The 26,760-nt window shown below is 42.2% G+C and overlaps 1 protein-coding gene across 1 annotated transcript in view; it reads right to left on the bottom strand.

Annotated features, from left to right (window-relative positions):
• APBA2 (amyloid beta precursor protein binding family A member 2) overlaps positions 1–26,760 on the bottom strand; it is a 414,223-nt gene that overhangs the window by 17,104 nt on the left and 370,359 nt on the right. Inside the window, exons 10-11 of the mRNA XM_030188547.1 lie at positions 26,391–26,603; positions 24,196–24,315 (exon numbers count right to left, since the gene is read on the bottom strand). Coding sequence (XP_030044407.1) covers positions 24,196–24,315; positions 26,391–26,603 — 333 coding nt within the window. The remainder of the gene's footprint in view (positions 1–24,195; positions 24,316–26,390; positions 26,604–26,760) is intronic.

The raw sequence follows: 26,760 nt of genomic DNA, 5'->3' as shown, positions 1-26,760 counted from the left end.
GTTGAAAAAGCTCTAGGTACCCACATGAAGCACAATTTACCTATGTGTGAGCTTACTTAGGATGAGGTTGATGCTTCTTTCAACAGCACATCAATGTATAGTAATATAAACATTTGATTATTTACAATAAATGGTTAAAAAGCAAGGATGACACAGACAATGGAAAATGTCTTGTCAAAACATGCAGTCTTTATTTAGAGCATATAGAGGGGCATAATCGAACGGTGCCGGCCAACTATGTGGCCAGCGCCGCAAAGGGGCGGAGCCGGCCATCTTTTCCTTCGATAATACGGTTGGCGCCGGCTAAATCTCAACATTTAGGTCAAATGTTGAGATCGCTGGGTTTACAGATGGCCGGATTCAGTTTTTGGCCATAATGGAAACTGGACCCGGCCATCTCAAACCCGACGAAATGCAAGCCTTTTGGTCTTGGGAGGAGCCAGCATTTGTAGTGCACTGGCCCCCCTGACATGCCAGGACACCAACCGGGCACCCTAGGGGGCACTGCAGTGGACTTCAAAAATTGATCCTAGGTGAATACTTCCCTTTCCTCGTATGCTGAGCCCCCCAAATCTCCCCCAAAACCCACTCCCCACAATTCTACACCACTACCATAGCCCTAAGGGGTGAAGGGGGGCACCTACATGTGGATACAGTGGGTTTTGGAGGGTTGGAGGGCTTAACATTTACCACCACAAGTGGTGGGGGGCGGCCCTGGGTCCGCCTACCTGAAGTGCATGCACCCACTAAAAACTGCTCCAGGGACCTGCATAGTGCTGTGATCGAGCTGGGTATGACATTTGAGGCTGGCATAGAGGCTGGCAAAAAATGTATTTAAATTTTTTTTTTTTGGGTGGGAGGGTGTTGGTGACCACTGGGGGAGTAAGGGTAGGTGATCACTAATTCCCTCCGGTGGTCACCTGGTCAATTGGGGCACTTTTTTGACACTTGGTCCTAAAAATAAATGGACCAAATGCAGCCGGCGAAATGCTCATCAGAGCCGGCCATCTTTTTTCCATTATCGGGCGAAGCCGGCCATCTCGTAACCACGCCCCTGCCCCACCCCCACCCCACCTTCTATACCCTGCCTTGAAGAGTGGCCGGCTCCGCGATGGAAAGCAATTGTCGCCGGCCAAAATTGGCTTTCGATTATATCGATTTGGCCGGGTTCAGGAGATCGCCGGCCATCTCCCGATTTGTGTCGGAAGATGGCCGGCGATCTCTTTCAAAAATAAGCTGGATAGTCTATATCAGAAAAGGTCGTGGCAATCAATGACACCAATCCGTGGCATGAAGTACTCGATTGTGGCAATCAATGACATCAATCCGACTACATGTTTTGATAAAACATTTTCCATCGTCCTTGCTTTTTATTGTACAATTGTTACATCTTTAAAAAAACTCAGAGCTTTGTAGTGCACATACTGTGGCAGTTTTCAGTTAATGTGAAAGCTCAATCTGGGCTTTTTAAAGACTTAACAACTGTGCAATATACAAATATCATATAACAGTTACATTGACTCCTGATGCAGGCATTTTGTTGCTGAAACACGGTTCCATGTCGAATCTGCATGTATTCTGATGTCTGTTCAATAAATTTGCTAGTTAATTAATTGGCCTACATCCCTTCCCTACTTCTTTGTTTTAGCAATTTTGTTCCATAGGGAATCATCCCTTTTGTTTGGTGTGTGTTGGTTTATTATTGTAAGACCACCTTGAACCTTGGTTGCATTAGGCAGTACATCAAATTAAGAAATCAAATCAAATGAGCTATGCAGTAGCCTGTTTCTGTGTTGAGGAGTAACCTAATGGTTAGTGCAGCAGGCTTTGAGCCTCACAACTTGGGTTCAGTTCCCACTGCAGCTCCTTGTGACCTTGGGCAAAGTCACTTAGGGGTCCTTTTACTAAGCTGTGGCAAAAGGGGGCCTGCGCTGGCATCAACATGTGTTTTTGATGTGCACTGAGGCCCCCTTTTACCGCAGCGGATAAAAGTCCGCTTTTTTTTAAAGAAATGGCTGTGCAGCAGATGAAGCACTTGCCGCACGGCCATTTCTGGGACAGCATTTACCACTACCCTTTGAGGTGGTGGTAAGGGCTCCTGCACTAACCCAGTGGAAACCGGGCAGCACATGGCACTGCCCGACTACCGCCAGGTAAACACCAGTACTACAAAAATGTAAATATTTTTGTAGCGCCAGAAATGGTGCGTGCTGGGGGTAGGTGGCGGTACTTCCATTTTAGCGAGTGGTAAGCCCGCATTGCGCTTACCGCCACTTAGTAAAAGATCACCTTAGCCCTCCATTGCCCCAGGTACAAAAAACAGATTGTGAGCCCCTAGGGACAGAAAAAGTACCTGTATATAATGTGTACAGTGCTGACTACATCTAGTAGTGCTATAGAAACGATTAGTAGTAGTAGTGATAAACCATTTGAGCTCTTCCCTTTGGAAAGGTGTATAAAATCATGAGAGGAACCGGTAAATTCTAAATTTGCAAAAACTAGGGGGCAATCCATGAAGTTACTAAAAAACTCAATTAAAACCATGCATGGAAAGTATTTTTTTCAGTTGACATTAAATTAAAATATTGAATTTATTAATAGAAGATGAGGTCTAAGCAGCTGGCAAGCTGGGTTTAAAAAGAATTTAGACAAGTTCCTGGAGAAAAAGTCCATAAAACATTAGTAGCCATGTAAACTTGGGAAAGCCTCTATTTATGTCTGGACACAAAAAATATGGAATAGATCTACTTTGTTGGATCCTGTTGGGTGTTAGTGACCCAGAGTGACCACTGTTAGAAATAGGATGCAGGGCTTAATGAACTTTTGGTTTGACTCACTGTGACACGTCTTATGGTCTTTTCTATGTTTATGTTTATTAGATTCTTCATATACCACTTTTCTGTGGTACAACCATGGCAGTTTACATATTACTCATGCTTATTTATCAAATATCCTGAGAACCCAACCAGTTTGCAGCCTATGAGGTGCAGAGGTTTTCCACTCAGCTCTAACAGTCCAACCAAGAAACAGAGCTGAGCTGTAAATTCAATATCCATTACAATAGCATAGATTTATACCAAATGCAGAAAGTGTCAGTAACATAACAATGTCAAATACTATACTATGCAGAGGCAAATATTGGCAAGCAATATCCTTAATGTTCTGAAAGCTCACAAGTTGTATTTATTGACATGCTCAGCTTATATGTGGCTGACAGCATACTTAGCATACTGTCCTAAACTGATTTCAGCAGCAGCAATTAAATTACTTTATAACAGACCTAGAAAATGGATATTTTCAAATTACTCCCATTCACACATGAGCCCTGTACTTTGTCAAAATAGCTTTTCATGGCTATGCTGGGGCAGGAGGGCGGTGGAAAGGAGAAGAAGAGAAAATAATTTGTCAAAATCGCTACCTTTCTATAAATAATATCTGACAGCATTTCAGCCTAATTAAGCCAAAGGCAACCAGACTAAATTTTTCAAAGAAAGGCTACAAGAAGAGTGCTAAAACCTAGTACTGTTGATCTGTCAAAGGAGAGTCATACTGGAGTGCATAAGGCCAGATCTGCATTTTGAAGGTTTCCTCTTTTACTGCAGCCCCCCCCCCCCCCTTCTTTACTGCATATCTCAAACAAGGCCAGTCTGCAGATTCAGAGTCAGCTTATGCTCTCATCCCTTCTTTGCTGCCACTGAATTCCATTTCACCTTGTAGTAAAAATATATGTCAACACCAGAGCTTCAAGGTATCCAGTTCTAGGAATGAGCCTTTTGGTCAGTCTTGGTTTGGAACGTCTTTCCCAAAGGAATGTGGTATTTGTAGTCCCTGATTCTATTCACTGCAGTTAGTGCTGCAGCTCCCACAATGCACTGTGGTAGTGTTATCAGAAATCCCTGGTCTAAAACTGCCTCTTGCAACTGGGTAACTTGGTAGCTCTGCTGCACATGGACTGTAGTTAGATTTCAGAGTTTTCCTAGAGAAAATAAACTACTTGGGCTGCACCTTGGTGTTAAAGTCAATGAAGCCCTTGTTGGAATTATAACCTTGACTTTGCACACAAGGAAAAATGTTCTTTTGCTGCTACAGAATACCTTCTAAGTATACATAATATTATAACAATGTCTCTTAGATTGAATTACACAGATTTAAACCAGCCGTCTCACTCAGCACTACTTCTCATTTAGAGGTCAAAGTATAAGGTTTATTTCTGGTTCCATGAGATTGTTACTCATGAATTAGGAAAAAGATTCTAGTGCAATTTGCACTCGAGGCATCGTGTCAATTATGTAGAAAATGCCCTATAAAGGATACATAAGCAAACATATCCTAATTAACCATGATGGGGGCCTAGATCACATCAGAGCTAACATGCCTTGGTTCCTAGAGACAGCAAACAGCATCAGCTTGATACGTATGACCATCAAACTTAATGACAGGGATGGTGCTAAGAATACTATGAGTTACGGGAATGATCAACCACAATAATTAATTAAAGTGGCCTTGCATGTCATCCGCATGTTGGTCACTGCCACAGCTGAAAGCTGAGATTAAATGTGGGGAAACTGTAGACCCTCAGAATCACAAACAACCTTGGTGCCTAGAGGAAGCCATGAATAAAATCTCAAAAGGTACACTTTCATATATTTCACTCTGAGCTGCTCATAACTAGGGTTCTTCAGTGCCATTCTCACATATATAATATCAGGTTAATAGTCAGTGGATCAGATGAATTATCCAGATATCCTTAAGTGGATTTTTAGCCACACTTTCTTTTAAAAATAGGGCTGCTGAATATGCAATCCTAAACTTAAACAGATAAGTTATTCATTTAAATTAGGGCAGATATTTATGTGGTCCTAATTAAATGTATACATTTATCCATCGGTGCTAATATCTGCACAACTTTTGTCCATGCTGTCCCAGAACTTGTCCTGACATTCTCTCTCCTAAATGCATAATTTTTGGCTAGGTGTCTATTGGACCCTTATCTTCCAGCTGGATCAGGAAGCATTCTGACTCAGACTGGTGGGAATGGTGACTCTGTGCAGTTTGGTTGTCTCTCACATCAAGATTGCTACCCCTCCAACCTTCTTCCCTGATCTTGGTTAATGCTGGATGATGAATCCTATGGGGCACAGTTTGGTCTATGAGACTCCTCTACTTTAATCCACCCAGGTCGGTGGCTAGATTAAAAAAAACTGTGAACCAGTAAACTTAAGAAACATAGAAACATGACAGCAGATAAGAGCCATCCAGACTGCCCAACCTTAGTAACCACTACTTCTTCCTTTTCCTAAGGGATCCCACATGCCTGTCCCACGCTTTCTTAAATTCTGACACAGTCCTTGTCTCCACAATCTCCACCGGAAGGCCATTCCATGCATCCAGCACCATTTCTGTGAAGAGTATTTCCTTAGATTTATCCTAAGTCTTTTTCCTCTTAACTTTATCTTATGCCCCCCTCCCTCATTCCAGAATTTTTCTTCATTTGAAAAAGGCTCACCTCCTGTACATTAATGCCACAGAGGTATTTAAACATTTCTACATTATCCCCTCTTTTCCACCTCTCTTCCAGTGTATACAAGTTGAGGTTCATATGCCTGTCCCTATATGTTTTATGACCGAGACCACTTACCAATTTTGTAGCCGCCCTCTGGACTGACTCCATCCTGTTTATATCTTTCCGTAGGTGCGGTCTCCAGAATTGCACACAGTACTCTAAATGGGGCTTCACCAGAGACTTATACAAGGGCATTATCACCTCTTTTTTCCTGCTGGTGATCCCTCTCCTTATACACCCAAGCATCCTTCTGGCTTTGACTGCCACTTTTTCTACTTGTTTGGAAACCTTAAGGTCATCAGACACAATCACCCCCAAGTCACTCTCTTCTTTTGTAGAGAGAAGAACGTCACCTCCTTTATTGTACCGTTCCTCTGGATTCTTGTAATCCAAGTGAATGACTCTGCATTTCGTTATTTATTATTTATTTATTAGAATTTATTTACCGCCTTTTTGAAGGAATTAACTCAAGGCGGTGTACAGTAAGAATAGATCAAACATGAGCAATAGACAATTACAGCAGTAAAAATATTCAAAAACAATACAAAGTATGGCATGGTATAGTATTTACAATCCACACAACAAGGGGATAATGTTTGTACTACCAGAGTCTGTATTTCAGAACTTCATTCATAAAGACTCCAGAATGTTAAATTGTATCAAAACTTAACTTTTTATTATATCAATGTGCCTATACTAAACATATGACACATATAAACAATTAAACTACTCATTCATCACCATTCATACATCACTCACCCATTGTTTACAATGTCAACACAATACGTAATAGAACATTATAATTGATAGTGAAGGGTAAAGCAAAGATGTAACATATAGATAGGTAAGAAAATAGGAAGAGTTAGAAAGTAAGGTGATTGATTTAAAGAAAATTGCACATGAGGTCACAGAAATGGTTAAATATTATCTCAGCTAGGGTAGGAGTGGATAAACATGTCCTGCTGCAGTATATGCAGCCTGAGTCACTCCTTGTGTGTGTGAGTGAGACTGACGAGTTAGTTACTTCTTTCATTAAAGGCCTGGTTGAAGAGCCAAGCTTTCACCTGGATAAACTGGAATTAAATCTTAGTTGCCAATTATTGGACCATTCTTCAAGCTTCGCTAGATCCTTCCTCATGCCATCCATACCCTCCGGGATGTCCACCCTATTACAGAGTTTGGTATCATCCGCAAAAGAGATAAACCAAGAGTCCATATTCAGTCTCTACCAATTGCCTTCTCTCCTGTTGTCTCAGAAAAGTAAGTTCTTTTCGGTGGGGATTTATTGTGCCTGTATGGTAATTTGTACTATAGTGACCTGCTTAGAATAACATGTGAATTCTATTTTATACCAGCTGTTAAACTCAAACCTCCTGATATTCAAAAACATTTAAATGGCCAGGATCAGCACCTGGCCAGTTAAATGCCCCACAACCGGCTATCTGCGAATTTTCAGCTGGACATAGCTGACCATGACCCACTGAAAATTTGCAGTTAGCAGCTAGCTGGTTATATTGCACACTATATCTGATTATATGCTGATTTTCAGTGCGTTGCTGGCTAAGTTTAGCAGCCATATTTGGCCACGTGAATATCAGGCCTATCTTTGGCTGGTTCAAACTTAACTGGCCAATGCTGAATATCAGCTTCGCTGGTTAAATTTGAACCTTCAAATCCAGTCACCGAAAATGGCCCAGTATTGAATTTCCGGGCTCAATGACGACTGCAGGAGATAGTCAGACTAACTCCCATGGTCTGAATATTGGGCAAAAAACAAAAGTGAGCACCTAAATTTAGGTTTCTATGTTAGCCACCTAAATTTGTGCTCTATTTTCATATTTGTGCTCTATTTTCAGACAAACATTTGAAGCCTAGAATAGAGAAGTAAAACAAACAAACAAATAAACAAAAAACTAAGGCTCTCAGGTAAGTAGATCCAGATAAGTGGAAGTGGATTTTTAGTTGTCCGAAAGTGTGCAAGCACCCTATATTCAGCCAGTGGCGATCAGCATTTTGCTAATTCCCACCGGCCTTAAACCTGGAAATTCAATGCCAGACCATGTCTGGGCTCTGGAATTGAATTTCCAGGTATACAGAGCTGGTGAAAATATGGCCAGTTAAGTGCGATATTTGGCAATTAACTGGCTATGAAGAACAGCATAAAGTTATGGCTGTATTTTATGCAGTCCTATTTATAGGATATTGTGTATCTGGATTTTCAAAAGGCGTTTGACAAGGTACCTCATGAAAGGCTACAGAGGAAATTGGAGGGTCATGGGATAGGAGGAAATGTCCTATTGTGGATTAAAAACTGGTTGAAGGATAGGAAACAGAGAGTGGGGTTAAATGGGCAGTATTCACAATGGAGAAGGGTAGTTAGTGGGGTTCCTCAGGGGTCCGTGCTAGGACCGCTGCTTTTTAATATATTTATAAATGATTTAGAGATGGGAGTAACTAGCGAGGTAATTAAATTTGCTGATGACACAAAGTTATTCAAAGTCGTTAAATCGCGACAGGATTGTGAAAAATTACAAGAGGAGCTTACGAGACTGGGAGACTGGGCGGCTAAATGGCAGATGATGTTTAATGTGAGCAAGTGCAAGGTGATGCATGTGGGAAAAAAGAACCCGAATTATAGCTACGTCATGCAAGGTTCCACGTTAGGAGTTACGGACCAAGAAAGGGATCTGGGTGTCGTCGTCGATAACACACTGAAACCTTCTGCTCAGTGTGCTGCTGCGGCTAAGAAAGCGAATAGAATGTTGGGTATTATTAGGAAAGGTATGGAAAACAGGTGTGAGGATGTTATAATGCCGTTGTATCGCTCCATGGTGCGACCGCACCTTGAGTATTGTGTTCAATTCTGGTCGCCGCATCTCAAGAAAGATATAGTAGAATTGGAAAAGGTGCAGCGAAGGGCGACTAAAATGATAGCGGGGATGGGATGACTTCCCTATGAAGAAAGACTAAGGAGGCTAGGGCTATACAGCTTGGAGAAGAGACGGCTGAGGGGAGACATGATAGAGGTATATAAAATAATGAGTGGAGTGGAACAGGTGGATGTGAAGCATCTGTTCACGCTTTCCAAAAATACTAGGACTAGGGGGCATGCGATGAAACTACAGTGTAGTAAATTTAAAACAAATCGGAGAAAGTTTTTCTTCACCCAACGTGTAATTAAACTCTGGAATTCGTTGCCGGAGAAAGTGGTGAAGGCGGTTAGCTTAGCAGAGTTTAAAAAGGGGTTGGACAGTTTCCTAAAGGACAAGTCCATAAACCGCTACTAGACGGACTTGGAAAAATCCAAAATTCCAGGAATGACATGTATGGAATGTTTGTACGTTTGGGAGGCTTGCCAGGTGCCCTTGGCCTGGATTGGCCGCTGTCGTGGACAGGATGCTGGGCTCGATGGACCCTTGGTCTTTTCCCAGTATGGCATTACTTATGCACTTATGTACTTATATATAGTTATCCTAATCGGTTAAGTGCCGATTTCACCCCTGGAAATGCCTGGGCACTAAGTGGGCATTTCCAGCAGCACTATCCAGTTAAGTGCCATTGAAAATGCCTGGTTAGCTCTGAACCGGCAATATAAATGGCCAAGGGCCTCTCCCAGCCTTTTAAATTGTTTTGAATATCAGGCCCATAGAAAATAGGCAATTGGGGAGAAGGGGCATGAAGAGTTTGTTTGGTAAGCATGCTTAAAAACTATGAGGAGGGTAATGTTCAAAGTGCTTTTGGGACATTTTATTAGTAGACATCTGTAACTTTGAATATTGACAAACCTGGCTATGAATAAAAGTATGAACACTGCTCAATGCTGCACATACTTTGCAGACTCAAGGATTTTCCAAGGGGCCGAAAAAGGAAGAATGAACTTAGGATTGAATATTCAAACTAATTCATGGTTCCTTCCGATCAAAATAGAGAGTGTGAGTGCAGTTTCTGTGGGTAAATTTTCAGTAAACAATAATGAAAATGGTTTGAGCATGAGGGAAAATTCCATGCGTACAATTATCAGTGAATGTAAGGGATCCTTTGTAACCTCACTATCGCAGAGTATTTTTTTCATGGGTCATTCTGTATTGGAGCAATAAGGAAGTGTAAACCATGTTGCTACAGCATCCCCTGCTGGGCTTGCTTATATTTTATATAAATAGAGGTTGTTAGGATTAAACATAACATTTAAGAGGTAATTTCTTGTATATATATGTTTGTATACAGCCATCACTGATTGAGACCGTGGTGTCCAAAAAATTGACTTTTTCTGGGGAGTAGTCAATTTTGAATCTGATTGTAGGATGGTATGTATTGAAGGCAGAATAAAATTGTTTCAGAGTTTCTTCACCCTCCGTCCAAATCATAAAAATGTCATCGATGTACCGGTAGTATTTTAGAGGTTTGGTCTGGTGTGTATTCAGAAATGTCTCTTCCAGCTCAGCCATAAAAAGGTTGGCATATTGGGGTGCTGTCCTGGTGCCCATCGCAGTGCCCATTATTTGCAGATAGATATCATTGAAGTGGAAGTAGTTGTGAGTTAAAATGAATTTGATTAATTTTGTAATAGTTTCTGGTGAGTATTGATGGTCCAGTGTGGACCATACCATCCTACAATCAGATTCAAAATTGACTACTCCCCAGAAAAAGTCAATTTTTTGGACACCACGGTCTCAATCAGTGATGGCTGTATACAAACATCTATATACAAGAAACCCAAAGACAGATGCAGCTACCTCCACAACTCCAGCTTCCATCCTTCACATACAAAAAGATCCATCATTTACAGCCAAGCCACAAGATACCACCATATCTGCTCTTACCCAGGGGACAGAGACAGGCACCTTAAAAGCCTGACTGAATCCTTCAAACAGAAAGGCTACAACCCCAAAATAATCTCCAAGAATATTGCCTCCTCCCTCAAAACACCCAGGGAGAATCTGCTACAGTACAAAAAGAAAAAATCCACAGACAGAATCCCGCTTGTAGTGACATACAATCCAGAGCTGGAAAAACTGAGGAAAATCATAAGAGATCTACAACCTATACTCCAGGAGGATGAATTACTGAAAGAGATATTCCCATCCCCACCAGTACTGGCCTTCCGACAGCCACCCAATTTAAAACACAAGCTAATCAGAAGTAAACTTCCATCACAGACTGAAAAGGAACAGAAGGGCACACGTCCCTGTAATTTATCCAGTTGCAAACTATGCCAAAACATTTCACAGGACCCCAAAGTCATCCACAAAGGAAAGATATTCAACATAAAGGGATCTTTCACTTGCTCATCTTCCAATGTGGTATATATCATTCAGTGTAAAAAATGTAACGAAGGATGCTATATTGGAGAAACAAGATTCAATTTACATAGACATCATATGAACAATACTGGTGCCAGCAGGGTTCCCATGCCTGTTGGTCAACATTTTACAGGACCAGGACACTGTACCAGTGACTTCACAGTGAAAATCCTGAAAGGTAACTTTAAAACCATACAAGAACGTAAGATCTTTGAAGTCAGAATGATTGAATATTTTAACACCCAACAGAAAGGACTTAACAAGGATCTGGGGTTCCTAGCCCATTATAAACCATAAAGCTGTATGTCTCTGTTGATCACCCTCCCCTCACCTATCCACACCCATCCTGTTAGAATATCAATGATATGCTTTGATGTCCCCATGCATACCTCCTACCCACCCCCATCCTCCCACCCTGTCAGACTGTCATAGTAATGCTTGAATGTTTTCACTTATATACACTGTCAGCTAGCACATTTGCTTATTTCCGATCTGAGGAAGAAGGGCAACCTTCAAAAGCTAATCAAGAAATGTATTAAGTTATGTCCAATAAAAAAGGTATCATCTTATTTTCTTTTCCATGTTTTATTTTGTTTGATTTCTATTGATAACCTTAAGAGTGGACTAACACGGCTACCACACTCCTCTACTTTGGATGGTACCAAAATCTGCAATAGGGTAAACACCCCTGAGGCAAAGCTGAGTGGTTGAGAATTTTGCAGCTAAAATTGAATGCTAAAAAATGCAAGGTCATGCATCTGGGTTGCAAAAACCAAAGAGAGGAGTACAGTATAGGGGGTTAAGTACTTCTGCACAGAAAAGAGGAACAAGACTTAGGGGCAGTGCATCTTTTCTAGCAAAAAAGGTGCCAGTACTCAAATGCTAGGCCACCCTTCAAGGGTGAGGTGATAAGTGAGGGGCCCACCCCACAATAGCCAGGCCCCCTGCAACCAGTCACAGAGCCTATGACAAGGCAGAATTGGTGTGTAGAACCTGAGCTCTTTCAGTAAAACTTGGGGTCCATGCGTCAATTTTAGCAGAGAATGGAAAAGGTGCCGGTACTCAGTACCCCCAAGTACCCCCTCAAAAAAAGTCCTGCTTAGGGGTAATCATATCTGATGATCTTAAGGTGACCAAACAGGTAGAAAAGGTGATGGTGAAAGCTAGAAGGATGCTTGTGTACATAGGGACAGGAATGGCCAGCAGAAATAAAGAATTAATAGCGCCTCTGTATAAGCCTCTGGTGAGACCCCATTTAGGTATGTACATATTTACATAATAGGGTTAGGTGGAATTCTGGTCTTGAACACAAAACATATAGGGACAGGCTTATGAACCTCAACGTGTATATGCTGGAAGAAAGGAGGGAGAGGGGAGATATGATAGAGATGTTTAAATATCTCAATGGCATTAATGTACAGGAAGTGAGCCTTTTTTAACTGAAGGAAAACTCTGGAACAAGGGGACATATGATGAAGTTAAGAGTGAATAGGCTTAGGAGGAATCTAAGAAAGCATTATTTCACGGAAAGAGTGGTAGAATGGCCTCTCAGTGGAGGTCATGGAGATGAGGACTGTGTCAGAATTTAAGAAAGCGTGGGACAAGCATGTGGGATTCATTAGGGGTTACAGAGGATGAGCAGACTGGATGGGCCATTTGGCCTTTATCTGCTGTCATGTTTCTATGTTTCTCTGTTTTCCATGTGCACAGATATTGTATATATAATGATTGTAAACATTAGTCAGCACGTAAATATAAGTGCCTATTTTATAGAATCATCCCCTTAGTTTTGTGTGTGTGTGTGTGTGTGGGGGGGGGGGGGTACAATTTCTCCAAATGGGTTAGTTTTGTGCATAATCAGCAAACATTAGTGGCTAACACATTCACTCAGTTACACAAAGTAAAGCACAAACTGTGAGTGAAACAAGAGAATCTTCCACCCCACTAAAACTGATATGAGGAGAAAAAGACTTCAGTGGCCACTCAAGGCTTAAATGCAAAAAAGCCAGAGAGCTTTACATCAGCCACATCACCAATGCAAAAAAAAAAAAAAACCTCCTCTTAACAATTGTCCATACAAGATTTTTTAGATTATTTTTTCTTACATTATTTATCAAATTATCTTTTGCAAAATCAATCAAAATGCACAGAAGCACACATATTATGCATGGAAGCTCAATTCTTTCTCTCTGCAGAACTGTCCGTTTCGCAATTTGTGCTTTACTTTGAGTTTTGCACATACCATGACAGGAACCTCACTCCTAAGCAGGGTATGTGGAATATGATCTCAGATGCTCCCCGTAAAACTTGTATCATGCAACAGAAAGCTCCCCTCTGGAGTTCATAAAATGTAACATGTATAGCCAACCTATCCAGGTGTGTTTTGAACCTCTTTTTCTGAGTTTCCAAGTTTATTAATTTCTTTCTACCCCACCATAAGGATGCACCATCTAGGTGGCTTACATTCTAAAAAGTAAAACAAAAGAAATGTTACACACAAAGACAGTGAGGAGGGCCAATGGTAAAAGTGCAATAAATGAAAGAAAAAGATAGGGGAAGGTACCCACAAAAGGATGCTCTAATGTCTTCCAGTAATCAACCAAGGAAATTATAAGAACCAGGCAAAAAGTCAGTGAAAAGCATCAGCAAAAAGAAACGTTTTCAAATCCACTTTAAATTGAGCGAGAGACGTTTCAACCGTAAATGGAGGGGCAACAAGTTCCACAAATACGGACCCTGAACAGAGAAAATAGATCCCCTGATATGCTCATGAATTATCTTTCTGTGGTCAGGCACTATCAATCCTATTCCGTGGAAGAGATCTAAGGGAGCGGGATGGCACACACTGATGGATTCTATATATTGCACCTAGCATTCCGCACTTACATCTAAGCGTATTTTTATTTTTATTTTATTTTTGTTACATTTGTACCCCGCACTTTCTCACTCATGACATGCTCAATGCGACTTATTCTATAACAATACACGTAACTTAATTGCAGGGCCGCCAAGAGACAAAGCCGAGCCCGGGGCAAACACCCTTCTGGGCCCGCCCCCCTCTCCGGGTGGGTTTCCCCATCGCCGCCCCACTTAATTGTCCTGCACTCCTGCTCCTGTCACTGTGTACAGCAAACTTCCCCAGGGCCCGGCGCTAGCATTGCTCTCCTGTTCCTAGAGCCGGTCTTAGGCATGGGCGACAGGGGCGGCCGCACAGGTCCCTGCGCTCCTAAGGGCCCCGCATCTCTGGCACGTCTGTCCTCCTGTCTCGGAACACCTCCCTGCATCCACATTTCAGTAGACAGCATCAGGCAGCGGGAGTGATTTCCATATCCCGTCAGCTGCTGAGCCCAGAGCCTCCTCGCTGCTGCGTCCCACCCCCTTTTGATGTCACATCCTGCTTTCGCAATGACGGGATGCAGCAGCGATGAGGATCTGGTTTTGGCACCTGACAGGATATGAAAATCGATGCCGCTGTCTGCCGCTCTCTATTGAAATGTGGTGGATGCACATCAAGGTACAGGGTGAGGTGGGGTTCCGAGAGCTCTAAACCTCCTTTTAAACTCTGATAAATTATGGCTTATGGTTGCGAGCGCAGGAGGAGGGGGTGAAGGCGCGGGGCCCCACTGAACTGGTCTGCACAGGGCCCCACAATTGCTAAGACCGGTCCTGCCTGTTCCTATGCATGGTAGCGCCACAGAGCAGAGTCCTTCCTTCCTTCCTGCTGCGTCCAAAGAGGCTGTTTGGATGTGGCAGGAAGGAAGTACTCTGCTCTTTGGCACTGCCGCACACAGGAACAGGAGAGTAATTTTAGCACTGGGCTGGCCCCCCTTGGATGCCAGGCCCTGGGGAATTTTTCCTCCCCGCCTCCCCCCTCTCAGCGGCCCTGCTTAATTGGATTAACAAGCCAATCAGCATTGTTAACAGCACTTGACAAGCACTTAGCTGCTAGTTGCCCTAATCCTACCCTAAAGGATAACTTAGAAACACTATTGCTAATGCTTGGGAACCAATACAAGTGATAAGCTGCCACAAATTCTCCAACCATGCTTTACTTTCTTATGAAGATAGCATAGCACTCTGGGGGTCTTTTACAAAGGCACGCTAGTGTTTTTAGTGCATGCTAAATGCTAGAGATGCCCATAGTAATATATGAGCATCTCTAGCGTTTAACGCAATGCACATGCTAAAAACACTAGTGCGCCTTTGTAAAAGGACCTCTCTATGAATCTCAGTTTTGTTTTCTGCAGGAAACAGAGCTACAAAATGCAAGCAAATAAACCTATCATTTGATAAGCAGAGTAAATAATCAACAGATGCACACATAATGAGCAAAAGGCATGTGGAAGAAGAACACTTAATTATACCCATTCCAACAGATTATCTTTTTTTCAAGGCGATACTGAACAGACTGTGAAGCCTCTGTTGCTGACGTTTTTAAGTCTTGTGAATCATAGCAGCAACTTGTGAATTTCTAACAAATTGGAAAAAGAATCTTCCTTTGAGAATATATATAGAGAGAAGTATTTTACAAAGAACATACAAAGCAGAATTGAGATGTCCAGGTTCGGAGGTCTCAAGTTCTGACAGTATTTTAGAACAGGATCTGCCGACAGCATGTTCTTAAATTAATCCAGGAACATGTGTATGCAACAGTTATGTATGGCTGCAGCATCCATTTCACAAGCAGCAATGTCCAAAATGTCAACAGGCACAACACGACAACATAAACATATATGTGCCAGTATTTCAGAACACATATATTTATACACATGTATCTTAGCAATTTTACAAACATATGTGTATGTATGTTGCCAAAGCTGTCACAGCGCCCAATATCCTTTGCCAATATCGCTTTTTGGCGGAGATGGGAGACAGGAAACACTGGGGTATAGGTGGTCGGTGGCTCAGCTATTTGGGGGAGGCTAAAGTGAGAGAGGCTGGAGCAGGGCCAGGGTGGAGTGAGTCTATAATTGTCTGAGAACATCAGGTTTATTTTCGAAAGAGAAGGGTGCCCATCTTTCAACACAAATCGGGAGATGGGCGTCCTTCTCTCAGGGTTGCCCAAATCGGCATAATCGAAAGCCGATTTTGGGCGGCCCAACTGCTTCCCGTCGTGGGGATGACCAAAGTTCCCGGAGGAGGGGGCATGTTGGAGGCGTAGGAAAGGCAGGACTGGGGCTTGCCTAACAGATGGGCGTCCTCGAGCTATAATGGAAAAAAGAAGGGCATCCCTGACGAGCACTTGGCCGACTTTACTTGGTCCATTTTTTCTTACGACCATGCCTCAAAAAGGTGCCTGAACTGATTAGATGACCACCAGAGGGAATCGGAGATGACCACCCCTGACTCCACCAGTGGTGACTAACCCCCTCCCACCCTGAAAAAAACAACTTTAAAAACTTTTTTGCCAGCCTCAAATATCATACTCAGGTCCATCGCAGCAGAATGCAGGTCCCTGGGGGGGGGGGGGGGGGGGAGATGTGTGTGTGTGTCAGCGGAGGCATAGTGAAGGTGTGGACGTCCTAATTTCAAACATTTTGGATGTCCTGAACTGCCCCCCCCCCCCCCACAGGGACGGCCAAATTTCAAGGGAGTGGAGGAGTGGCCTAGTGGTTAGAGCACTGGTCTTGCAATCCAGAGGTGGCCAGTTCAAATCCCACTGCTGCTACTTGTGGTCCAAAATCAAAATAAATAAAGGGGGTGTCAGAGGCAAAGCAAAGGCATGGACGTCCTTCTCACAGAAACATCCACAATTTGGACATTCTCAACTGCCCGTCGCAGGGACGGAAGCATAGCAAAGGCACCTAACACTTGGATGTCCTTCACTCATGCTCTAAAAAAAAAAAAAAAAGACGCCCCTGACAAGCACTTGGATGTTTTCACCTGGACTTGTGCTTTTTTAAGGTTGTAGACGGCTATTATACACACAGCTTGTCTGCGTGTATGAAGCCGTCTTTGGCATGCGCAGAGCAGCCATGCATAACGCTTGGTTGCTCTGCACTGGCTTCCCCTCCTTAGGAAGGAAATCGTGTGCAAATGAGCTAACAGCGAGCAGCTCATTTGCATGCGATTTCCTTCATGCATGCCCGTTCCTTTCCGAATCGCTAAGGGATCAGTAAGGGAAGGGCTTTTTCCGTTCAGTTAGTGCATCAGTTAGTCCACTGCAGTGCCCCCTAGGGTGCCCGGTTGGTGTCCTTGCATGTCAGGGGGACCAGTGCACTACGAATGCTGGCTCCTCCCACAACCAAATGAGTTGGATTTGGTCGTTTTTGAGATGGGCATCCTCGGTTTCCATTATCGCCGAAAACCGGGGATGACCATCTCTAAGGTCGACCTAGATGTGGAGATTTAGGCGTCCCCGACCATATTATCGAAACGGAAGATGGGCGCCCATCTTGTTTCGATAATACGGGTTTCCCCGCCCCTTCGCGGGGATGTCCTGTGAGGACGCCCTCAGGAAAACTTGGGTGCCCCGTTCGATTATACCCCTCTAAATGTCAAAGAATAAAAGTGGCAAGAAAAATTAGACACTGCAAACTTCGGTAGATATATACTACTACTACTTATCATTTCTATAGCTCTACTAGATGTACGCAGCGCTGTACACTTGAACATGAAGAGACAGTCCCTGCTTGACAGAGTTTTCAATCTAATTAGGACAGACAAACAGGACAAATAAGAGATAAGGGAATTACTAAGGTGGGGATGATAAAATAAGGGTACTGAACAAGTGAGTAAGGGTAAGGAGTTAAAAGCAGCATCAAAAAGGTGGGCTTTTAGCTTAGATTTGAAGATAGCCAGAGATGATGCTTGACATACAGGCTCAGGAAGTTTATTCCAGGCATATGGTGCAGCAACATAAAAGGAACGGAGTCTGGAGTTAGCGTTGGAGGAGAAGGGTGCATATAAGAGAGATTTATCCACTGAACGGAGTTCTCGGGGAGAAGTGTAGGGAGAGATGAGAGTGGTGAGGTACTGAGGAGCTGCAGAGTGAATGCACTTATATAAATCAATAAGAGGAGTTTGAACTGTATGCGGAAACGGATAGGGAGCCAATGAAGTGACTTGAGGAGAGGGCTAATATGAGCATAGCGACACTGGTGAAATATAAGTCGTGCGGCAGAATTTTGAATAGATTGAAGAGAAGAGAGATGGCTAAGTGGGAGACCTGTGAGAAGCAAGTGGCAATAGTCTAAGCGAGAGGTGATAAGAGTGTGGATAAGCGTTCTGGTAGTGTGCTCAGAAAGGAAAGGGTGAATTTTGGTGATATTATAGAGAAAGAAATGACAGGTTTTAGTAGTCTGCTGAATATATGCAGAGAAGGAGAGAGAAGAGTTGAAGATGATCCCAAGGTTACGAGCTGATGAGACAGGGAGGATGAGGGTGTTATCCATATATAGTTCTTTTAGAGAATAGAATTACAGTGGATTGAAAGAATTCTTTGTAGATGATGCCTACACCACCTGCAGCCAGTGTCTCTCTCTTTCATTCCACCTCCACACAGCCAGTTTAGCCGCCCCTCTCTCTCTCATATCTTCTCTCATTCCTCTTCCACTTTCAGAGTTGTTGATTTTGCTGTCCCATGAGATTCGGAGCTACAAGACCAACAAGTTCTTCATGAACCTTGCTGTTCAACATGAGAGCTCAGTGGCTGCACAGTGCAGTTGGAAGGAAAAGACATTTCTGCAGCATAGACAGCCAGAACTTTTGGATGACACAAAATCACTGTTGCCATGGTCCAAATTTCAGACACCATGGCAATCTTGCACTCAGGATTTGTTGAGCCTTGACTTGAATGACATATATATGTCTAATGTTTCATATTATGAGTATACAAATCAACAGATCCATAGTTATCAGCAAAAGACATAGGAACTCCTTTACCAAGCTACCGCAAAAGGGGGCTGGCGCTGGCATCGCCGCATGTTTTACATGCACGCCGAGGCCCCTTTTTACCATAGCTGGTAACAGGTAAGGTCTTGATTTCCTGAAGGAAATGACCGGGCAGCAAGTACTTGCCGCGCGACCATTTCAGGGGGGAGCCCTTACCGCCACCCATTGAGGTGGCAGTAAGACGCGTAACTCAGAACGCGTGTCTTGTAAACTCTCAGTGTCTTAATCAGCATTTGTTCCTGAGGAAGCCTTTTGTTGAGGTGAAACGGTGGCCCCCGTTGAACGCAAAACTGACAGTGCTGGATTAACAACATGAAAATTAAGCTAAGTGCAGTTTTTTGATGCTGCGTTCACATTTATTGCTGAGAGCAATAGTCAGCAAGTTTGCCAATTGAAGTAAATTTTGGTTAATCTTTAAAAGCATAAAAAATTTAAAAAAAATCTTTTTGGAGTTTTTATAGCCCAGTGATAGAAATCAAGCGCTATTTACTTGCATGTCTATATCATGTAATAGCGTTCAAAACCATTGGTAATTTGCCTCTGGTTTCTGAGGGCTTTTCTCCAAATGATAACAAAAAGCACAGTTTATTTGAATGACATTAGCTAGAGTTTGTGTTCTTTAGTATTAGATTACGTTTGTGAGCTCTAGCAGATACTGCAGTTTGTTTGTTCATATATCTGTATTATCACTGATTTTTAGTGGGGTGATTTATATTTATTCCATAAAATTTGCTACCTTGGACAACGTTGAGCAGGTCAATGCTGTAGGAGGGGAATCTGTCAGAACATTAGTGACAAGAGTAGCTGTGCCACGGAAATTAGCTGAGTCTCACAAGAGCAGGTGGTGTTTCAGTTGGAGGAAGACAGTGTCTTACCAGCAGCTACACCAACTAAGGTGCCTGTAACTGGGCAGAACCCTGGTGGGTCTGAAAATCAGTGATGTGCAGCAAGACTGACTCCAGACAGTTTGTTCAGGACTACTCCAGGTCAATACTTGAGACCCCAAACTGTCCCTATAGATGGCATACAGGAAGCTATAGCAGATATGGAAAAAGACCTTCTCTGGGTTGATACCTGAAATTGATACAGCTGCAGGTATTAATAGCTAATTCTAATGTTGAAAAGATAGCGATATCGGATCATATGAAAATCTTAGGAAAACAAAAGTTTCCTAATCAGGGATAGTTTATACCTATATTAGGGCTTGATTTAGGCACAGGCAAAATAAGCATGTTCCCAGGGTGCCAAGTTCTGAAGGTGCCCCAAAACTGCCCCTCCCCCCCTAAAAAAAAACCTCACATTTCCAGTCTCCTAGGGCCTTTCTTCCTGTTTGTCTAGGGGGGCCTGCCTGATCCTCTGGCCATAGATGCCTCAATCTTAAATCTGACCCTGGTCTGGATAATAAGTTGTCTAATTAAATCTTAGACATTTCTAACCTGCTTATCCCCATCACAACTCCTAAATGTCTTAAAATAAGATTGCAGATGTCCAAGCATGTAAAGTTCCAGAATTTCTACCTAATCAGCTTTGCAAGGACTCCATCTCTTTCTCTCCTGGATATGTTTGGATGGTATGTAATAGAAATATTAAAAGCTCCTGCAGAATCTCTTCCTCTGGTCTCCAGACCCTACTACCTTCCCCCTTTTGAGAAGGGGACAGGACAGATACAGTTGCCCAAGAAGGATACAGTCATGCTTTCTACTTTAATTATGAACATCCTTATAGATCCAGGCATTCCTTGTCTGTTGTTCCAACACAGAGACTTTTTTTTATTTCAGAATGTATCCCCTGCAAATGTGCAATGAGGTTCAGAAAAGGGCAGTCAAATGATAATGGGAATGGAACAACCTCCCTCCCCCTCCCCCCGCCATGAAGAAGGGTTACACAGTTTAGGGTTCTTTAGCTTGGAGAAGAAATTGATGAGGAGAGATATCAGAGGTCTATATAATTATGCTTGGGGTGCTTTCTTTTCCTAGCTTGCTTTTGAAATTATTTGCTTGAATTGGGAATTGGATTTTTTTAATATTTTGGGGACTCAAAGACCCCCTTAGTTTTTACCTATGATTATATAAATGAATATTGCTCTACACATTGATTCAGGTACATTATAAATCAATAAATTATAAAAACATAAATTACAGTTTCAATTTTAGAAAAGGCACTACTTAATGAAGAAGGTATGTTCTGGGTGAGGTGGGTGTTGTTCCATATTTTAGAACAGCAATACACATTTTTTTCCTAACAATTTCCTCGTTAGCATTTACACTTGCTTCAGTTCATGCACAATTGCAGCTGACCTCTCTTTTGGGGTCTAGGCTTGGAAGAAGAGTTTGAAGGGGAACTGTGCTTACTTCTCTAGTGTTCAAAATCACTTTGAATTTCTAAAAATGAGGGGTCATTTTACTAAGGTGCACTGTAAAATGGCCTGCAGTAGTGTAGACGAATGTTTTTAGGCATTTGCAGAATTATTTTTCAGCGCACCTACAAAAAATGCCATTTTTTTGCCGAAAACAGACGTGCGGCAAAATGAAAATTATCACGCGTCCATTTTGAATCTGAGACCTTACCACCAGCCATTGACCTAGCAGTAAAGAATCTGGGCGGTAATGATCTACACGCATCAAATGCCACTTGGTGAGCGTCCATTACGCGTGCCCAAAAATAAAAAAATATTTTCAGATACACGTATTGGACGTGTGCCAAAAATGGAATTACTGCACAAGCCACGCGGTAGTCAGGCAGTATCTCCATTTTGGCACGCGTTGGTCATGCGTAGATGCTTACACGGCATAGTAAAAGGGCCCCTCAGAGTTTTGGAGGATGGCTTCGAATCAGGTCCTTGTAGACACATAGTTTTGCAAAATCCACCACTTACAAATCCCTGCTTATGTGTTATTTACATGTGCAAAGACCGAGTGAGATGTTGCTCTTTTTTTAATGTTCTCTTTTGTAAAACGCCTTCTTCTGCTATGCATTGCACCAAACACACATATTGGGCCACATTCTATAAATGGTGCTTTAAAAATTGGCACTGAAAAACCATGTGGTTAGCATGATTCTATAAACTAAGCCTAAAGTTAAGCATACTTTATACTGTAGAATATGCCTGCACACCATTCATGTAACTATAATTTAGGTGCACCTATTTTGGCCACCTAAAGCCAAGCCTAAATACCTGCAACTAAGTTAGGCAAAGATCAGGTGTATTCTATAGTAGTGCACATAGAGGCCCTTTTACTAAGCAGCGGTAGGGCTAACATGCGGTTAAGCACACGTCAAATCGACACTACCGGGGTACCCGGCAGTAATTTCAAAGTTGACGTGCGCTGTTTCCCACAACAGAAAGAGGAATGCACCTACCACAGATGTTCTTTCCCGGTGGTAATCAGCAGCGCAGCCACAATGGCACGCATTGCATGATTACTGTGTGGTTAGAGCACAGTAATCATGCTAGGTCAATGGGTGGCGGTAAGGGCTCAGGCAGTAAATAGCCGCACACTACTTTTAATTTTAGTGCACAGCCATTTACTGCCTCATAAAAAAATCCTTTTTTCTCTGCTGTGGTAAAAATTGGCCCAGCACGGGCCAATTTCATGCCTACTACCGCAGGCCACTTTTTACCGCTACTTATTAAAAGGGTCCCATAGTTTTTGGAAACGCCCACAACCTGCCCATTCCATGCCCATGACCATACCCCTTTTCTACTGTGTGCATTAGAATTTACAAGCACTGCATTGTAGACTATGCCTAGAAAGTAGTGCATGTAAATTAAAATTAAAGCTAATTAGTGCCCCTAATTGGTTAAGTACCAATTATTGGCGCTGAATTGGCTTATTAATTAAGTTGTGTGTGCAATTTGATCATGCGGCCAAATTTGCGCAAACAATTACGGTCCCCTATATAGAATTTGGGGGATTGTTTTCATTACCCTATAGGTATTTTATAAAAGGTTCCATATATAGCAAGCATGGGCCTAAACATCCATTTTCCAAGCTACACGCCCTAAATAAAATTCTTCTTAATATAGCAATTTATGCAACATTTTTCAAAAATAGAATCATTGCAGAGAATTCAAGTTCTTTGCTTTATTCTAATTTACTTTACTTGTTTAGAGTTATGTGACTTATGTTCTATGTTGAACTGCATGATATATAAATCATATCATGGTACTTACAGTAGTGCCACGATGAAGTTATAGAACCAGGCCACTAGGTGGTGATCAAGTACCACAAATCAGAAATTTACACAAAAATAACATTGCCTAAGACCAACTAGTATCTATCATTAAAAGAACTGTTATCTAAAATCCTCAGTGTATAACTATAATGTTTCTTAGCTGTAAAAATACTGTATATGGTTTTATTCTCAGGTCTTTTTTTTCTTCAAATGTCTTATTTCTTATATTTTTGGAATAAAGTATGAATATTTTTATGTTATGCACTTTGTTGGATGTTATATGGAAGATCACTGTTTAAACTTAAAAATTTATTGAAATGGTTTTAGAGAGAGCATGATAAAGACTTGAAGGGAGAAGCCTAGTATTGGTTTGCATAAGTGATTCTGTGTGCGCATCTATGAACATCAAATGAATCTCTTCAAGGTGAATTGGATGGACAACTTTATTCTTTCTCTGCTGTCATTTAGGTCCCCCTTTTACAAATCGGCAGTAAGCCCAACGAGGGCTTACCGCTCACTAAAAATGAAGTATCACCGGGCTACCGCAGAGTATGTCATATCTGGCACTGAAAAAAATATTTTTTCTTGTGTAGCAACGGTGTGTCCCTGGGAGCCCTAACTGATACCTCAATTGGTGGCGGTAAGGGCTCCCCCTTGAAATGGCCGTGCAAGCGCTTCACTTGCTGCACAGCCATTTCCTGAAAAAAGAAAGGCCTGCCTTTTACCCACTGTGGTAAAAGGGGGCCTTAGCACGCGACAAAAACACGTGCCGACACCAGTACATTTGGCATACCGCTAGTTAATGGAGGAGCTTCATCTTTCTCTCTGTTTTTATGTTCCTGACCCTCCCTTCCCTCCCTGGTACCTACTGTTACCTCTCCATCTTCTCCATCATGTATCTCTCTATCTCTGCTTTCCTTAGATATTGTTTTGATTGGCTTGGTTGTACTTAACGTATGTGGAATGGTTCTTTTCTATCTGATACTGTAGTTTCTTTTCTACTTTTAATTTTTTTAACCTGTACACCGCCCAGATTTGTCAGTTAGCTTGGGCAGTATAGCAAGTTTTAATAAACTATAATCTTTTGCTGCCCTCTAATTCTGTCCTCTTTACTCTGCTGAAACGCTGATTTAAAATGAACCAAACTGTACCATTATGATGCAGGTTTTGCCTATATTCTGCTTGAGTACTCACTCAATGCGTTTCTCACTGTGGGTAACACTGGATAATATCATAATGCAGCCACCAAACTATTTTACTTACAATTCCATTTTGTACGCTGAATCCGAGCTGGTATTTCAGATCAGGTCGTTTTATAAGAACAGTCGTGACAGGGGGGCAACTGACAATGTTCAGTTTAACTTGTGTTTGATTCTTTAGAGCCTGAAAAAAAAATACAGTGGTACATATAACCAGAATACAATATACCAGTTCCTGACAGTACTGTTAACATAATAAATAAAAAGGAAAAGTAGAGGAGGAGCAATCCAATCCCAGCAGATCTGCATTTCGGCACACCAGCACCTGCCTCAGGAATTAACAATATCCATATCAGTGATTCTAAATAGCAATATTCACAATTTCACGCGAAAAATGCAGGGTCCTTTTTACTAAAGGGTTGGCACGTAGCCAATCTGGAACTACCGCCAGCGAACGTCATTTCCGGTGCTATAAACATATTTTCCATTGTTGTAGTGCTGGTGCTTACCCAGGGGTAATCCTGCCTGGTTACCGCCAAGTTAGCGCAGGAGCCCTTACTGCCACCTCAATAGATGGCGGTAAATGCCCCCCCCCCCCAAAAAAAATGGCCACGCGGCAAGTGGTTCACTTACCACATGGCCATTTCTTTTCCAGAAAAAAGACAGCCTTTTACCTGCTGCAGTAAAAGGGGGCCTCAGCGCATATAAAAAAAACATGCACTGATGCTAGTACAGGCCCCCTTTTACCACAGCTTATTTTATTTATTTGTAGCATTTGTATCCCACATTTTCCCACCTATTTGCAGGCTCAATGTGGCTTATATTTGCCGTAGTAGCGATTGCCATTTCCGGTCTACAGAGTTGCACATGGTTTTACAGTCAGTGCGTTCATACATGGTATAAGAATACATTGTGATCTTGCGTAGGTGTCAACATTATGTTGTTGCTCAGTTATCGACATTAGGGTAGAAAGTGATAGTGTTTGGCAGTGAGGTTAGTCAGCATTGTGTGGTTACATAGTAATCGATATTAGATTAAAAGTAGGATTGTTTATTAAAAGCATTGAGGTTATGCGATCGTGGGATTAAGGTCGATCCAGTCTTATTCTTCAGTCTTATTGTTTAGTAATTAGGACGATCCAGCTTAGTAAAAGAACCCCACAAAGAACCACTACCAGCATCTCCAACAAAAACAATATCAGTCAAAACAATATGTAAGCTAAAGCAACTGCTTACAATTGTGCAAAACACAGTGTAGCTCTAAGAAAATCATGAGTAATGTCATACAGATATTGTTGACTCCTGAGGGAGGCGCTTGTGCACCGAAATGTACATCTGCATTGAGTCTTATTTTAAAGTTTGTGTTCAATAAACTTCTTTTGGTTACCCTTATGCTGGGATTGGATTGGTCCTCCCCTACTTTTTATGTTTATTTTGATCTTTGCGTCAGGGGAATATCTTCCTCGTTGCTCAGCACTGTTAACATCCAACTTTAAGCTTTATTCTTAATATCTATAAATCCCTATGAATTTATGTCTTGGAGCTCAGCTATTACATTCTCTACAATACAAATTTCAGTGGAACAGAGGGACCTGCCAATAAAAGCTGCTCCCTCTCACCCACTACCACAGTTCACCACACCACATCTGTCAGGTCACATAAATTTCCTCACAATGCCATTTAGGGGCCCTTTTACTAAGTCACGGTAGGCTCTATGTGTGTGCAGCGAGCGCCAAAATGAGAATACTGCTAGGCCAGCGCACCCTGCTGGTGGTAATTTCAGATTTGGTGTGCACCCATAATGCCTGGATGAATTTATTTGCTCCTACATGCGCCATTTCCAGCGGTAATTGGCAGTTGGTGCACGCCAACCATGAATGTAGCACGTGAGCCTTTCCTACTAGATCAATGGGTGGCATTAAGGACTTAGGCTGGTTTTGGGCATGTACTGGGTTCATTTTTACCGTAGGCCCTTTTCCCATCCCATTAAAAAAGCTCCATTTTTTGTAGATGCGGTAAAAACTGGCCCAGTGTGTGCCCAATACACGCGCCTACACTACCACAGGCCACCTTTTACTGCGGTTTAGTAAAAGGACCCCTTAGTCTTATTATTTTTTAGGTCAATTGTTTTCAGTAAGAAGCACAAGAAGGCAATAGGAAAAAAAAGTATCATTATACAGAAATATTCCTGCTTAACTTCGAAATTAAGTTATTTCACAGCTGAGGAATAGCATGTTTCATTATCTGAAACGTCAGGCACCTTGATGATCCCTTGGCATGTTGCAAGAGGAAGACCAACTAAACTTGTGCCGTTGATCGACATGATCTGGTCTCCGATGCTTAGTTTCCCTGAACGGGCTGCAGGGCCTCCATTCATCATGTTAGCCAGGATCACAGTGGGCAGAATGGAGCCCCAGCCCGATTCCACAATCACCACGCCCAGGATTTCACCCTTATGTTTTTCCAGCTGCAGCTGCAATACAAGAAATAAAACAATCTAATTTCCCTCTGTTGTTTCATGTTTTTCAGCCTTGCTCATTATCTTCACTAAAAATTGCAGCATTTCATAAAATCTGATGGTAGGTCAAAACACATTCTAGATGCATTTTGCAGTCATTCACTGTGATAGT

Source organism: Microcaecilia unicolor, chromosome 1, assembly GCF_901765095.1.
Source record: "Microcaecilia unicolor chromosome 1, aMicUni1.1, whole genome shotgun sequence".
NCBI classification, from domain to species: domain Eukaryota; kingdom Metazoa; phylum Chordata; class Amphibia; order Gymnophiona; family Siphonopidae; genus Microcaecilia; species Microcaecilia unicolor.
The sequence above is the reverse complement of the archived record's forward strand: the minus strand, read 5'-3'. Positions and strand labels throughout refer to the sequence as shown.